Source organism: Nuphar pumila, chromosome 13 (genome assembly GCF_984573655.1).
Source record: "Nuphar pumila chromosome 13, dmNupPumi1.hap1.1, whole genome shotgun sequence".
Classification (NCBI taxonomy): Eukaryota; Viridiplantae; Streptophyta; class Magnoliopsida; order Nymphaeales; family Nymphaeaceae; genus Nuphar; species Nuphar pumila.
Window position 1 is genome coordinate 75,431,583 of NC_143261.1, and position 17,413 is coordinate 75,448,995.

At 37.2% G+C, this 17,413-nt stretch overlaps 1 protein-coding gene across 1 annotated transcript in view; it reads right to left on the reverse strand.

Moving 5' to 3' along the window:
- Positions 1-6,324: 6,324 nt before the first annotated feature.
- Positions 6,325-17,413, reverse strand: part of LOC149818746 (putative nuclear RNA export factor SDE5) — a 62,939-nt gene continuing 51,850 nt past the window's right edge. The window contains exons 5-8 of the mRNA XM_089986286.1: positions 8,542-8,762; positions 8,069-8,169; positions 7,830-7,886; positions 6,325-6,378 (exon numbers count right to left, since the gene is read on the reverse strand). Coding sequence (XP_089842412.1) covers positions 6,325-6,378; positions 7,830-7,886; positions 8,069-8,169; positions 8,542-8,762 — 433 coding nt within the window. The remainder of the gene's footprint in view (positions 6,379-7,829; positions 7,887-8,068; positions 8,170-8,541; positions 8,763-17,413) is intronic.

Sequence of the window (17,413 nt, forward strand, 5' to 3'; positions counted from 1 at the left end):
AAACGATATCAAGAGCAAATTTAGATTGAGATATCAAATACCCCCGAGGGGAATAAGCAACTTCAATGCCTAAAAAATATCTTAATAAACCTAAGTCAGTCATTTCAAAGTGAGTTTTAAGAAGAGATTTGATATTTGCAACTCCCTGTTTGTCGCCTCCGGTGATGATCATATCGTCCACATAGAGAAGAAGAATAATGATGCCTGCATCAGATTTCTTAACAAACAAAGCAGTGTCAGTTAAACAAGGTTGAAAACCAATATCAAGCATAACATGACTAAATCGGTCATACCAGGCTTTTGGAGCCTGTTTAAGACCATAAAGAGCTTTTTCTAGACGAAGAGCTTTACCCTTAGGGATACTAATACCAGGTGGGGCTTCCATGTATACTTCTTCAACGAGATTCCCATTCAGGAAAGCATTTTTGACATCTAATTGAAAGATAGGCCATGTTCTAATGGAGGCCAAGGCTATTAAAGTTCTAACAGTGGTCATACGGGCCACAAGAGCAAATGTTTCTTCATAATCGATGCCATACTCTTGGGCATATCCTTTTGCTACTAAACGGGCCTTATATCTTTCCAGGGTCCCATCACTTTTGGTTTTGACTTTGTATACCCACCTACAACCTATAGGTTTCTTACCCGGAGGAATATCTTGTATCGTCCAAGTATTGGCCTTTTCTAGTGCATCCAATTCTATTTTCATGGCTTCTATCCATTCTATATGATTTTTTGCTTGAGAATAGGATGATGGTTCAACATATGATTGTATTAATGTAATGGCGGCCCTATACGTGGGTGAAAAAGATTCATAAGACACAAATTTTTCTGGAGGTTTAGAGATTCTAGACGTTCTTCTAGGTGGGACTTCAGAGTATTTTTGTAATGCACATGGAAGATTTTGCTCTCTACGTCTTGAATATTGTAGACTAACATCCCTATGGATTTGCTCTTCATTATCATCATTTTCAACAACAATAGGACTTTGATCATTGTCAAGGTCATATCCAACATCACATTCATTGGATTTTGAAGTTAGATCAATTAAAAACGAGTATTCAGTGACATCCTTGGATTTTTCAAATTCAAAGAAGCTTTCTTTTTCCAAAAAAGATACATTTCTTGACACATATAATTTGTCATTTTGAAAATCGAAACACATGTAGCCTTTTTGATTATCAGCATATCCTAAAAAGGCACATGGGATTGCACGAGGAGAGAGTTTATCATTTCTGTTTGTGAAAACAAAACATTTGCATCCAAAGACTCTTAATCTAGAATAATCTAAAGTTAAATTAACAAGCTTTTCTATTGGAGTTGTATTCTTTAATGAGGAAGATGGCATCCTATTAATGAGGTAGGTGGCAGTTAGGACCGCTTCAGCCCAAAAACTTTTTGGAACTTGATTTGCAATTAGCAATGTCCTAGTAGTTTCCATAATGTGCCGATGTTTGCGTTCGGCTAGGCCATTCTATTGTGGAGTGTGTGGACATGATCTTTGATGTGTAATACCATGTAAATTGAGATGGTCTTTGAATTCGTTGGACATAAATTCTCTCCCTGAATCAGTGCGAAAAACAGAAATATCATTTTGAAACTTATTTTTAACCATTTTATGAAATATTTGGAAGTTAGCAAAGACATCAGATTTATGTTTAAGAAAATAAATCCAAGTATGTCTAGAAAAGTCATCAACAAAAATGACATAATATGTATAACCACCTTTGGAAATAACTGGTGCGGGGCCCCAAACATCCGAATGTATTAACTCAAGTGGTCGTGAGGAAACAAAAGTTCTACTAAGAAATGTTAACCTTTTCATTTTGCCAAGAATGCAGTCTTTACAAAAAAAATTTTCAGAATTACAAAAATTTTCCAAACTTGAAAAATATTGAATTTTAGACATATGAGGATGGCCAAGCCTTTTGTGCCATAAATCCAATTCTAATTTCTGAATATTATAACAAAATGCATTCTTGGGTAATTCCAAAAAGTCCATGTAATAAAGTCCTCCTTCTCTATGGCCTTCCCCAATCAGCTTTTCTGACTGACGATCCTATACCCAACAACCATGAGAAGAGAAGGAGATATTACATCCATAATCAGATATTTGCGAGACAGATAAGAGATTCAAATTAAGTTTAGGGATATATCTAACTTCTGGGATAAAAAATCTTTTGGATTTTTGAAGATTTTCAAAACATCCTATTCCTTTTACTTCGAGAGATGTGCCATCGGCTGTAAAAACCTTTGACACACTTGAGTCATTTTTAAGACATTCGGATAGACTATTAACATTTGGGGTCATATGAAAAGAAGCACCAGAATCTAAAAGCCAAGGAAAGTTACCTGGACCGGAGAAAGATGCAACTGCCGCTCCAGTTGAGGCTTCGGTTGAGGAGGATACCCCTTTGAGAAGAGGTTGAAGGATTTCCATCAGTTGAGCCATAGACACAGGTGCATCTTGATCTTTTGACTCAGATTCAACAGATGCAACTCTTTTTTCTTCTCTTCTTTTTAACTTTGGACATTGAGGCCTATAGTGCCCCGGTTCATGACAATGATGACAAATAACTTTTTTTTATCAAAGTCGCCGTTTTGCCTTCCAAAATGAGGCGGCTTGTAAGTACGAGTATGATTCCCCGGTCTAGATACAACTAAAACGGAGTCATCATCAACTTTTGGAGTACTTTTTCTAAGTCTATTTTCCTCCATAGTGAGCTCTTCTATAGTATCAACAATAGAAGGAATTTTTCCACGATGTAAAAGGGCCGATTTGGTGGATTCAAACTCCGGCCTTAGACCATTCACAAATTGATAGAAATGTTCCATATCGAGTTGCTTTTGGCGAAGCTCGATGTCTTCGGCACAATGCCATTTGGGCTCAAGAAGAGTCAACTCTTCCCAAAGTTCGGACAACTCATTATAATATTCTCGAATAGTTTTATCTTTTTGAGTCATTGTCCGAACTTTATCTTGTAAATTGCATACATGTGCAATATCTTTAAGGGAATACATGTTTTTGAGGTATTCCCAAGCCTTATCGGCATGCTCAAACTTAGCTAGACTAGAGCATTTTTTAATGTCTATGCTATTGATGAGCCATGACATAATTTTTGCATGCCCTATCCTCCATTCTTTCCATTTCTTTTCATAAGTGGCTAACGCCTTACTCTTCTCTTCTTCCGTTAGAGGAACCTCTTTATCACCCTCTTTCTTGGTAAGAGATAGTTTAGGTTCCAAATCGGAACCATCCACTATACCCCATAAACCTTTTCCCCAAATGTGGTGCTTCATAATCGAAGCCCACATTACATAGTTAGTATCATTTAGCTTCATAGGAATGATGGTGATCTTATCATTGTCATCCATCTTTTACAAGGGTAAGAGAGGAATAAATAGGAGGAGAGAGAGAGAAAAATAAAAAGAAAAGAAAAAGAGTAGACAAAGGAATAAGAGATGATACAAAACCAAATTTTTTTGTAGCACAAGTTTGCCTTTCTTCAAACAAATCTTCTTGAGCCAAGAACAAGGTGATGAAACACCTTTTGTAAATGTGGCACGGAAATCGAGGCGGAAGCACTTCAAGATCTAAGGATTTCGTAGCTCTGATACCATGTAATGAAATGGTGGTCTTCAACAAATGCACAAATAACTCACAAACAAGTGTCTATTGGAGACACTACAAGCATGACCCTTGAAAGGGTATAAAGGGAAGAACACTTGATAAATAAATAATACTTTATTCATGAACAAAATGCTTAAGAAGCATGGTTATATACATTGAAGGGGTTCACCCCTATATATACAAAACAATGGGAGAGAGAGGAGAGCTCATTTTGAGCTCTCCAAAAAGAGACGTTGGATTCCAACGTCTCTTAATATAGCTGTTGGACTACAGTCCAACAGCATTTATTATTATAGCTGTTGGACTATAGTCCAACAGCATTTATTATAGCTGTTGGACTACAGTCCAACAGCTACTTGCACAGTCAAGTTCCAACAGGAACTTGACTGGATCAAAATATCTAGTTTCTATTGAACTAGATGTTAAAAAAGAAAATAAAAAAATAGAAAAAGAAAATAATAAAAGAAAATATAATAATATTAAATAATATATATATATATATATATATATATATTGCAGTTTACATTTTAACAGATGGCGGCAGATGGGTTACCCACGACCCCTATAGAGACCTCGATTGACCTAGAGGCCTTGCTTCAGGGGTCGGGCACAGTGTTTGATGAGCCCAAGGGCCTACCGCCCTCTCAGTCCCATGACCATGTGGTCCCCATTGAGCCACGGGCCAAGCCCACGAATGTACAACCCTACAGGTATGTGCACACTCAGAAGCTAAAAATTGAGTGATTGGTCAGGAAGATGCTTTTTAATGGGATCATTCAGGTCAACAAGAGATAATATTCTTCTTCAGTTCTGTTGGTGAAGGACGGATCATGGCGGTTCTGCGTCAATTATGGGGCCCTTAATCAAATTACGATTAAGGACAAGTACCAAATTTCGGTAATTGATGAGTTGTTGGATGAACTCCACGGGCCGCATTATTTTTTGAAGTTGAACCTCAGGTTCGGTTATCATCAGATTAGCATGACCCCAAAAGTCATCCTGAAAGCAGCATTTCGGACACACGACCACTACGAGTTCCTGGTGATGCCTTTTGATCTCACCAACACTCTAACAACTTTCCAGGGCCTGATGAATGATGTTTCTTGGCCCTACCTACGACGGTTTATACTAATCTTCTTCGACGATATCCTGATCTACAGTCCTTGGGAAAACCATATGTGCCACCTACGGATTGCCCTGGAGACCTTCGTTGAGCATCAGTTATATGCTAAGCGGACCAAGTGTAGCTTTGGTCAATTCTGTGTCCATTATTTGAAACATGTTATCTTGGGTCAGGGTATAGAGGTGGACCTCAAGAAAGTCGAGGCGATACAAAGTTGGCCAATACCCCAGTCGCTCAAGGGACTGCAGGGATTTCTCGGCCTTACTGGATACTATCGAAAATTTGTTCAGGGGTATGCTCATAACACCCATCCCCTAACAAACCTCCTGAAGAAGGGCTCCTTTCAGTAGAGCCAGGAGGCTATCGGCCTTAGTCTCTAAAGGAAGCCATGACTCGGGTGTCTGTTTTGGCCCTACCAGATTTCATAAAGATTTTCGTGGTTGACACCGACATTGTGGGTGGATAATAGTTCCTCCCAAGTTTGATTTGATGGCTCTTCTTATGGAGCAGTACCACACGACCCCTACAACAGGTCATGAAGGGGTCCAGTGGACCTATCAGTGTTTGAGTAGGGAGTTTGCATAGAGGGGTATGAAGAAGAAGGTCATGTAGTTTGTGGGGCGGTATGATGTGTGAGAGGGTCAAGTACGAGACCGCCTCCCCCATCGATTGTTGCAGCCTCTTTCGGTGTCATACCACATTTGGGAGAACATATCGATGGACTTCATCGATGGGCTTCTCTCCGTGCAGGGAAAGTCCATAGTCATGGTTGTGGTGGACCGTTTGTCCAAGTACAAGCACTTCTTGGCCATGTTTCACCCGTATACTGTCACGTCCATCCCAAAATTGTTTGTACGAGAGGTGTTCCGCTTAGATGGGATGCCTCGTACTGTCGTCAATGACAAAGATCCGATGTTCATCAGTACCTTTTGGGTGAAGTTCTTTCGGTTAGAGGGTACCAAGCAAGTCAGGAGTATCTCCTATCATCCCCGGACAGACCAAGGTACTGAACCGGTGCTTAGAGGACTACCTTCGCGCCTTCATAGGTGACATACCTAAGGCGTGGGTGAGGCTCCTTCTGTGGGCCGAGTGGTCCTACAACACAACCTACCACTTCTCCATACAGGCAACCCTATTTCTATTTTTGGCTGCGTACGGATGACCCCCTCCGACCATAGCCGACTATGTTGGTAGAGCTGCGCGGGCAGATGCAATTGAGTCGGCCTTGCTACAGAGAGACCACCTCTTGCGCTTGTTGCGTAAGAATATGGTTGTCGCCCAAGAGCGAATGAAGTAGACCTATGATCGGAGACATCGACCACGACAGTTTCAGGTGGGTGACCTTGTGCTCCTCAAGTTGTCACCACAGGGCAAGGGACAATATGACGAGTACAATAGCACAAGTTGGCACCCCACTACTACGGACATTTTCCTATCTTAGAGAGGGTCGGGATAGTGGTTTATAGCTTCGACCTCCCCACAAGAGCCCAAGTATACCCTTATTCCATATGTCGCACCTTAAGCCATATAAAGGAGAGTCGCTCGACGGGTGTCCAACCTTGGTGATACCTTACCCCAGCTCATCAAGGTCCTTGGGAAGAGAAGGCGGAGGAAGGACGGTCGCCTAGTGACGAAGATATTAGTCCAGTGGACTGGTAGCAGAGTAGACAAAACGACGTGGGAAGAAGAAGACCGAATAGCAGCTCAGTATCTGAAGTTTCTGCCTTTAGGACAAAACGTGTTTGAGAGAGATGGATTGTTACAAACCCTTTACCACTCCAGGTCTAACCCAAAGGATCCGCCCCCCACCCTTGGATCCACCCCAGTCAAGATCCAATCTGTAGGAGCCGTCCTAGCTCCAAGATCCATTTTAGGGAACCCTGCCCAGCCTAGAGTTCTGCTTAGGTTGGGATTTAGGTGGGACGCCCCCTTAGAGTCCTCTCTACGGTGGGACTGTGCTTATACTGATTACTAAATTTCTCTTTTGCACTCCTATATATAGATGTATTATAGCTTAGTTTATTCTTAATGAAACATATTGAGATTCCTCTCTATTCTTCATTTTGGTTTGTGTGATTGCTCCCTAAGGGAAAGACTCTGCTCCCTCACCCGTCCATTGTTGACCGCCGTCGTTCGGTCAGGAATGCTTTTCTTCCTTTTGATCGCCGCCCTCACCTTCCACCTCGCTACCTATGCCAACAAGGAGCGGCACTCCTCTCTCTCCTCGTTGGTTTCCTCCTTGGCCGAGTCCTTGACTTGGACTCGCCTCTCTCTCTCTCTCTCTCTCTCTCTCTCTCTCTCTCTCTCTCTCTCTCTCTCTCTCTCTCTCTCTCTCTCTCTCCACACCCCTGCCACATGTCGTAGGCGTATCCCTTTGTGACCGTGTCCCTACCCGGTGACACGCCCCAGCGTCTCCCCTTCCACTCATGCGTCCCTCTCTTCCTCAGTTGTTGCTTGGCCAGCAATGTGTCCCACTGCTGCAGGACACACCGCACGACCTGCAGTGTCTCCACTGCCGCTGCCGCACGCCCCTGCAGCGAGCCTACTGCTCAGCTAGAGCCCAGCCATCCAGGTGCTGTCCCTCACCCGCACGCCTCTTTCACGAGCCACATCCTGCCTCATGTTCCAGATCAGCAGGACTGAATCCCCTCCTCCACCCTTGGGAGATCCGGGTCCTAACAAAATACTCTAACATGCTTCCAAAGGACCATGGAGGAAATTCAGTAACATGTAATTAATGGACAAATGTTATCCCTGAGATATAAATTCTGACCACAGCCCCAAAGCTTTATGAGAATTTCCTTGACAAGGGACTATCTCAGCAGATATTGGAAAACAAATCATTTTTTCCAAGTCTCAGAAAAAACAGTAAGAAAAAGAAAAATTAAACACGGTTTGAAAAATCTGTCTCCTATCTTTACAAATTTTAGGAATGTTTTGGAAAAGTATTATGCAAGTCACCGGAATGAGATTCAAACATTTTGTCAAATTCAAGATCATGGAAAAAACTTTGACAACTCATTTTGCTATATTATTGTATTGTCACATTCTTTTCTAATTTAATTGGAAGCAAACCTGTTCCAAAAGATATTTTGCTCGGTCAAGATTTCCCTTTGAATGTGCCTCAGCAGCCTGCATAAAGTTAGACGTATGAGAAGTCATTATCATACAATCTGAAAAAAGAGTCATTGTCCTATATGAATAAAAGGCTATATTCCCAACAAGATCTGATATATTTTATAGTATAAGAGGATACCTAAAAAAATAAACCAATGATTTGACAAATCAACTTTCAAAATTTCAAAGTTACTCACAGCTTCATAGTAAGTCTTCATTGCATCCCAATGCTGCTGGGAAGATTTCCGTAGGGCATGGTACTCACTCACTTTAGCTTCCTGATACACATTATCCTTGTCTAGACATCCAAAACAAAGATAGGAGTATTTATCAAAGAAATTTTTTTTGGAATATAGAGCAAAATAAAGTATTGTTTTGAGAGTGAGACAAATGCATGGCATGAGAATCATTTAACTTCAACCAATGTTTAACATAAAAGTAAATGTGTGTGGACACATAGATAAATGACATCGCTTTCTCCTAGATACGGATTTCTGGCCTCAAAGCACTCTAAAATCCAGATAATAATGAATCTGGCGTACTGAGAAAACTGATTTTAATTTCTATGCTCAAGCAGTAGACGATAGACAATTGACATGCCCACTTAAATTACAACCTTCCAGCAAGTAATAGGTATCCAGTGTTTGCAATATGGCGCTTAAATGGGTACCTTCATCAGGATGAACTTTTGGCTCCACAGGACTAGCTTCCACACAACTTTGTACTACTAGTTTTGCTTTCCTCATAGCCTTCATCTTCTGAGACTTCTTGGGCAATTCGTCAGATCTCTCAGGCATGCTAAACAATGTCTCTAGAATTTCCCTTTCAAGATTATTCCTCTTCACACTTATACAAGACGATTCTGATTCCTTGGGCTTCATTATATCTTCACTGCATGTTTTCAAACTAACTAAATGAATACCTAGTAAAGCAAGAGATAAGTAAAATAAGTCTATTTAGTCTATATGCAATAGGATCCTTGGAAACCCAGGTTCATCTTCAAAAAAGGTTTGAACTAAATGAAGAAAAAATAAAACATAACACAATTAAATCCTGGAAAAGATGGAACCCAAAGTTCAATTCTGTAACTTTCCCTTATGAGAAGATTGCATAAGGATTTCAGTAGTGGAAGGCTGTGCACATTATCACGCATTGATACTTATCTTCCATTATTTTTATAAGTGCAAGCATGAGTTTTTGCTCAGTCGAATCAGACCCTTCATGTATCCGTCCCAAAAATGCAGCCACTTATAATAAACTTTTATAGTGTAACCAAGTTTTGGCTAATATTTTATACACCTTGCATGGAATTATTGTTTTACAGCTTTAATATTTATCACAGTTAATTTAACTGTGATTTATCCCCGTTAAATCACAGTTAAATTACTCATTGTGTTGTGTCTAACAAGCATCATGATTATCAAACTTTATGTGCTTTTCGGATGCATATATTTGAGCATCTAGATCATTACAACCTAACAAGTTTCCTTCAAAGGCATAAATCTACTAATTGTTGGAGGTGGAGAGGGCATCAATGTTTTCATCCAGAAACTAGAAAGATAGTTAATTCTAAGCATGTCATTTTTCACGAGAAAGAATATCATGCTGACAGTGATGAGCATGTATATAATCAATTCATGTTTTTGGCCTTTGACAAGGAGCGAGAGATGCAACCCAATGGATGCAAGATCCCCTAGTAGTGTTTCTAAGGCCCAATTGTTACCACAAGAAGATGAAAATGTTGATTCTGCTGGATCCTATAAAGGTTTCAAAACTTTTTCCCACAAGGTTATGCTAGATGATAGAATATGTCAAGACTTTAGCATATGTTGTCCATTGGTATAGCCAATGAGTTGAAACTAGTCAAATCTGACCTAATCAGGGAATGTGAGAGTTGTAGCTAACAGTCATGCATTGACATTTGGAATTAGTAGTCCTGAATTATTGCATGTTTTTAATCTTGTATATTTTGGCGTGCGAGGCCCTCTCCGATTTGTTTTAAAAGAGGATTTGTCTACTTTGTTACCTTTATTGATGTTTATATAAGGTTTGCATGGGTTTATTTCATGAAAAATTTGAGTAAATTGTTTGATATATTCAGGCAAGTCTATGTTATGGTTGAAATACAGTTTGGTACTCATTTGAAAATATTGCACTCAGATTCAAAGGGAGAGTATATTAGTACTCAATTGCAACAATTCATAGTTAAAAAAGGAATTACATCAGAAATCTTGCCAGTATATTTCACAATAAAATGGAGTAGCTAAGCGTAAAAATATACATATTCTTAAGACCACTCTTGCACTATTGCTTTTTGGCAGTGTCCTAGGATATTCTAGGCTGTGGAAACAACTGTAGCAATGTTTCTGGTCAATTGCATGTTTATTAGTGTCATTGCAGGAGAAAAACTTTTTCTAGGTTATACGATTATGCTCCTGATTATTCTTTCATATGTCTTTGGTAGTACTTGTTATATCTTATGTCTCAGCATCTATGTCACCTGGGTACGGGTGCAGAGGGTACGACATGGCAATTCCAAAAAATGTGAGTGCAGGGACACGGCTATATATATATATATATATATATATATATATATATATATATATATATATATATATATATATCACATAAATACAAAATAAACTGAATATAATCTAAATATATATGCTATATCTAAAATATATATTATATACTGAAAATATAAAGTTATAAACTGAAAATATAATTATAAATTATAAATTGAATACAAACTTATATTTACGGAGGGTAAAATGGCGTGTCCAGGTGTTGACGTGTGTCGACACGGGTACGGAGGGCAAAATGAAGTATTCGTGTGACATAGCTCAGCATGAGAGAGACAAACTGCCAGTGCCACCCAAGACTGTCAAGTATTTTATTAGATATCCTGGAGGTCAAAAAAGATATTATTTTTATGACTCAGTGTCAAAAAATGTATAGAACTCTAGGCATCTCACCTTTTAGAGCATCACCGCTATTTTGCTTCTAGTAATAGAGAACAAACTGAGTCAGATACTTTGTCTCTTGTATCATTTTCCTTTTAGAAAAAAATTATTGAATTAGATATCCTGGAGGTCAAAAAAGATATTATTTTTATGACTCGTCAAAAAATGTATAGAACTCTATGCATCTCACCTTTTAGAGCATCACCTTTATTTTGCTTCTAGTAATAGGGAACAAACTGAGGAGTCAGACACTTTGTTTCTTTTATCATTTTCCGTTTAGAAAAAATTTATTGAATTAGATAAGGAGTGTAGACCACTTCAAACACATGTAGATCTCAGGATTTTGATTGTGTTCCTTTCCTTGATAGACTCACACATGATACAAATGATTTTTCTGATACACAACCCAATTTCACCATTGTTGATAAGGAGCTACAGGAGATATTGGTACCGCAGGTAAGACTTAGTTCTCATCCTTTTGTTCCTCATTTTATTTCTTATAAATCATTTTTTTGTTCAACATCAACTCTTGCTTTAAAATTCATATGTTGAGCATGGCATCTATCATGTAGTTGCACTTTAGTCTAAGTGGTTGCAAGCTATGGTAGAAGAATTGACTGCACTAGAGAGAATGCATACTTAAGAGTTAAGACTTGACTAAGCTACTTGAAGGAAAGAAAGTTGTTGGATGTAGGTGGTTACATAAAATAAAAACAAAAGTAGATAGTGGTATTGAAAGATACAAGGCAAGACTTGTAACTAAGGGCTATAATCAACAATTCAGACTATGTAGAGTCTTGGCTCCTATGGCGCACACAACCACCTTTTGCACACTACTTGGAGTAGTTGTTGTTAGGTAATAGGTGTAAAAGAATCTTCAACAAGATACTTTAGTTGATAACGCAATAACCTTGAGAACAAATGTGTTAACATACACACCCAAGAACACTTGTGCACAACAAGCACAACACACCGAATCACAAATGTGCAAATGCACTCATAAGATTCATAAACAACTAAAGAGGTTGGGCTATAATCCCAAATCCCTTAAGAAAATACAAGAGGAGCTGCCCATATATATAGGGCTTTGAGAAGGCCTTGGGAGGGGCTCCACATAGTCGTTGGAGCCCCTCCAACGGTCACAAATGTGACCGTTGGAGGGGTCCAACGACTAGTGGGTTGGGCCCCTCCCAATGCAAGTACAATGCATTAAATGTAAAAAGAAAAAAGAATAAAGAAAAAAGAAAAAGAAAATAAATACAAAATCATATTCTCGAAAAAGAATGTAAAATTCCTAAACTACCCTTACTAGGAATATATATATTTTATATATATAATTGGTAAATACATATACATATATTATATATATGTATATGTATTACCTTATATATATAAAATATATATGCGAAATTACAAGTTTGATTACATAATTTAACACCCCCCCTCAAACTTAGGGCAAGATGACCGAAAGTTTGCCAAGAAGGAAGTTGAACCGCGGAGCGCACAAGGCTTTAGTAAAGAAATCTGCCAACTGATATTCGGACGTGACATAAGGAAGATCAATAACTCCTCGGAGATATGCTTCACGAACATAGTGACAGTCCATTTCGATGTGTTTAGTCCGCTCATGAAAGGTGTGATTCTTTGCAATGTAGATTGCACTCTTGTTGTCGCAGCATAGCTTGGTGGGTCATTCAATTTTGATCCCCATGTCTTCTAGCAGTTGGTGAATCCAAACAATCTCCATGGTAGTAGTTGCCATGGCACGATATTCAGCTTCAGTTGAGGAGAGCGACATTTTTTGTTGCTTCTTGCATCTCCACGAAATTAGTGAGTCTCCTAAGAACACACAGAAACCAGTGGTGGAGTGACGGTTATTTGGGTCACCTCCCCAATCTGAGTCAGTATAAGCAATCAATTTTAAGTCAGAAGAAGAGGACAGAAAAACTCCCTTATTTAGAGTACCCTTTATGTATCTTACAACTCGTAAGATGGCACTCATGTGAACGGATGTAGGCGCATGCTGAAACTGACTTGCAGTGTGGACTGCATGGGATATATCTGGTCTGGTAATACTCAGATACATCAGAGATCTTACAAGCTGTCTGTAGGGTGTAAGATCCAAAAGGGGAACCCCATCATCAATTTTCATCTTTGTTCCTACTACCGCAGGAGTTTCACAAAGCTTCTCATCTGTAATACCTGACCTGTCGATGATCTCAGAAGCAAGCTTAGTTTGAGATAAGAAATATCCTCTAAGAGAGTATGCTACTTCAATTCCCAAAAAATAAGTTAGAAAACCCAAGTCAGACATTTCAAAATTATCTTTTAAGATAGATTTTACACGCTTAACCCCGTTAGAATCACTCCCAGTGATGAGCATGTCATCAACATATAGAAGTAAAATTACAATCCCTGCATTGGATTTTCTAACAAATAGAGCAGTGTCAGTAAAACAAGAGGAAAAACCATTCTCAATCATAACAGAGTTAAATCTATCATACCAAGCCTTGGGAGCTTGTTTTAGGCCATAGAGTGCTTTCTGAAGACGAAGCACCTTTCCCTTAGGAGTCTCCATTCCAGGAGGAGCATCCATGTAAACTTCTTCACTTAAGTCGCCATTTAAGAAGGCATTTTTCACATCCATTTGATAGATGTTCCATTTGTTGATAGAGGCAACGGTTATAAGACATCGAACAGTGACCATACGAGCTACAGGAGCAAAAGTTTCTTCATAGTCAATACCATATTCTTGACTATATCCTTTTGCAACCAAGCGAGCTTTATACCTTTCAAGGGATCCATCACTTTTAGTTTTTACTTTGAAGACCCATCTGCACCCTATTGTTTTCTTCCCTTTAGGAAGATTTTGAAATTCCCAGGTTTTGGCTTTTCTTAGAGCCTCAAGTTCATTGTTCATGGCATTAATCCATTCAGGGCACTTTCGTGCTTCTTCAAAATTTCTAGGTTCTATATAAGAGTGGATGGCACTAAGGCAGGCTCTATATCTTGGTGAAAAAGAGTCATAGGAAATGAACCTAGAAGGAGGCCTTCTACTTCTCTCAGTTCTACGAGGGATCACTTCATTCTGAGAGGCACTGGAACTGGCATCATTATATCTGTCAAGAGCACTCCTAAAGTTGTTTTGATCTCTATGAGAGTAGGTGATAGGGTCTCTAGGTAATTCAATAGGTAATAGGTGTAAAAGAATCTTCAACAAGATACTTTAGTTGATAACGCAATAACCTTGAGAACAAATGTGTGAACATACACACCCAAGAACACTTGTGCACAACAAGCACAACACACCGAATCACAAATGTGCAAATGCACTCATAAGATTCATAAACAACTAAAGAGGTTGGGCTATAATCCCAAATCCCTTAAGAAAATACAAGAGGAGCTGCCCATATATATAGGGCTTTGAGAAGGCCTTGGGAGGGGCTCCACATAGTCGTTGGAGCCCCTCCAACGGTCACAAATGTGACCGTTGGAGGGGTCCAACGACTAGTGGGTTGGGCCCCTCCCAATGCAAGTACAATGCATTAAATGTAAAAAGAAAAAGGAATAAAGAAAAAAGAAAAAGAAAATAAATACAAAATCATATTCTCGAAAAAGAATGTGTAAAATTCCTAAACTACCCTTACAAGGAATATATATATTTTATATATATAATTGGTAAATACATATACATATATTATATATATGTATATGTATTACCTTATATATATAAAATATATATGCAAAATTACAAGTTTGATTACATAATTTAACAATAGGATCTTTAGCAACTTGATGTGAACAATGTCTTCCTCAATAAGTAGCAGGAGGAAGAGGTTTACATGCAACCTTAGTTGTCAAAGGTGACACCTAGGTGCTGCCTAGGCGCAGCCCCACCGCCTGGGCGACCAGGTTTGGGTGGTGGGGCCCTATATTACCGCCTAGGCGCTGCCTAGGTCGCCTAGGCACCACCTAGGCTTTTTTTAGAGCCTAGGCTTTTTTTTTGAAGTTTTTTTTTTTAATTTTTTTTTTGAAGACATATCATTTGTTTTCTTCTTCGAGGAGGAGAAGACACGTTATTTGTCTATTGATTGTATTATGTCTATTGTTTAGAAGAAGAAAAAGAAGACATTATTTGTCTATTGCTTGTATTATGTCTATTGTTGAGAAGAAGAAGACATTATTTGTTTATTGCTTGTATTATATCTTGTTGATTTTTTTGTATACATGATTTTATTTTTTGTGTATTGTTCATTCACATTGTTAGCTGTATGGTTTGTTCTTTCAATTGTTAATTTATTCTTGATTTGTTTGAGCAGGTTAAGGTTATGTAATATAATTGCTTTACAGTGTTCAATGACATATTATTTGTCTATTGCTTATTGTTGATTGATTTTATATTGCATACATGTTTCTTATTGTGTTTTTTGTGTTTTTTATGTTTTTTAATTTTTTTATTTGGGGTACCACCTAGGCCTTTTTAGGGGCTCACGGCCTATGACAACTAAGCATGCAACTACCTCTTGGCGTCATAGAGTATTATTATATGGGCTTAAACGAGTTCCTAGAGCTTGGTTTGAGAATTTCAATATTGCAGTCAAACAACTTGGGCTTACATAGAGCTACCATGATCTAGCTATGTGGGTTTTTTTTCAGCTTCTTAGGGACAGTGTTTGCTTCTGCTATATGTCGACAATATGATTATCACAAGTGATCAGATTCATCTAATAATTAATGTGAAGCAAAAGCTTGGCCAAATATTTGAGTTGAAGGACTTAGGAGTATTTCATTACTTTCATAGGATAGAGATGGCATATTCTAAAAGAGGTTATATACTATCACAACATGGTATGTAGCTGATCTAGTGACTCGAGCTAGACTGACAGAGTATGGGAAGCATTTCAGTCTACTGACGCACTTAAAGCAAACGTTAGACTCAAGTTGACGGATGGTGAGCCACTCACTAATGCTACAATATATGGTTAGTTCAGTGTTATCAAAAATGCGCCTTAGGTGAAAAAGGCGTGCCTCGCCTTGAGGCGCAGCCCTTTGTGCCTCAAGGCGCAAGAAAAAAAAAACTTTTTTTTACAACAAGATTTCTGAGACATGATCAACAAGATTTTTGTAGGTTAATCTCATATATTTTTCAGTTATTTCAGTTATGTAATCAGTTTCTTAGTATATTACTATATTTTAACTTTTGTTGGTTAATCTCGTATATTTTTCAGTTATTTCAGTTATGTAATTAGTTTCTTAATATATTTTAACTTTTGTTGGTTAATCTCATATATTTTCCAGTTATGTAATTAATTTTTTAGTTACTTTTATATGTTAATCTCATATTTTTTAGAATAATCTCATATATTTTAACTTTTGTAGGTTAATCTCATATATTTTCCAGTTATTTCAGTTATGTAATCAGTTTCTTAGTATATTTTAACTTTTGTTGGTTAATCTCATATATTTTCCAGCTATGTAATCAGTTTTTAGTTATTTTTATATGTTAATCTCATATTTTTTAGAATAATCTCATATATTTTAACTTTTGTAGGTTAATCTCATATATTTTCCAGTTATTTCAGTTATGTAATCAGTTTCTTAGTATATTTTAACTTTTATTGGTTAATCAATCTCATATATTTTCCAGTTATGTAATCAGTTTTTTAGTTACTTTTATATGTTAATCTCATATTTTTTAGAATAATCTCATATATTTTAACTTTTGTTGGTTAATCTCATATATTTTCCAGTTATGTAAACAGTTAGTATAATTTATCTTTTGTTGGTTAATCTCATATATTTTCCAGTTATGTAATCATTTTTTAGTTACTTTTATATGTTAATCTCATATTTTTTAGAATAATCTCATATATTTTAACTTTTGTAGGTTAATCTCATATATTTTCCAGTTATTTCAGTTATGTAATCAGTTTCTTAGTATATTTTAACTTTTGTTGGTTAATCTCATATATTTTCCAGTTATGTAATCAGTTTTTAGTTACTTTTATATGTTAATCTCATATATTTTAACTTTTGTAGGTTAATCTCATATATTTTCCAGTTATTTCAGTTATGTAATCAGTTTCTTAGTATATTTTAACTTTTGTCGGTTAATCTCATATACTTTTCGGTTATGTAATCAGTTTTTTAGTTACTTTTATATGTTAATTTCATATTTTTTAGAATAATCTCATATATTTTAACTTTTGTTGGTTAATCTCATATATTTTCCAGTTATGTAATCAGTTTCTTAGTATATTTTATCTTTTGCTGGTTAATCTCATATATTTTCCAGTTATGTAATCAGTTTTTAGTTACTTTTATATGTTAATCTCATATTTTTTAGAATAATCTCATATATTTTAACTTTTGTAGGTTAATCTCGTATATTTTTCAGTTATTTCAGTTATGTAATTAGTTTCTTAATATATTTTAACTTTTGTTGGTTAATCTCATATATTTTCCAGTTATGTAATTAGTTTTTTAGTTACTTTTATATGTTAATCTCATATTTTTTAGAATAATCTCATATATTTTAACTTTTGTAGGTTAATCTCATATATTTTCCAGTTATGTAAT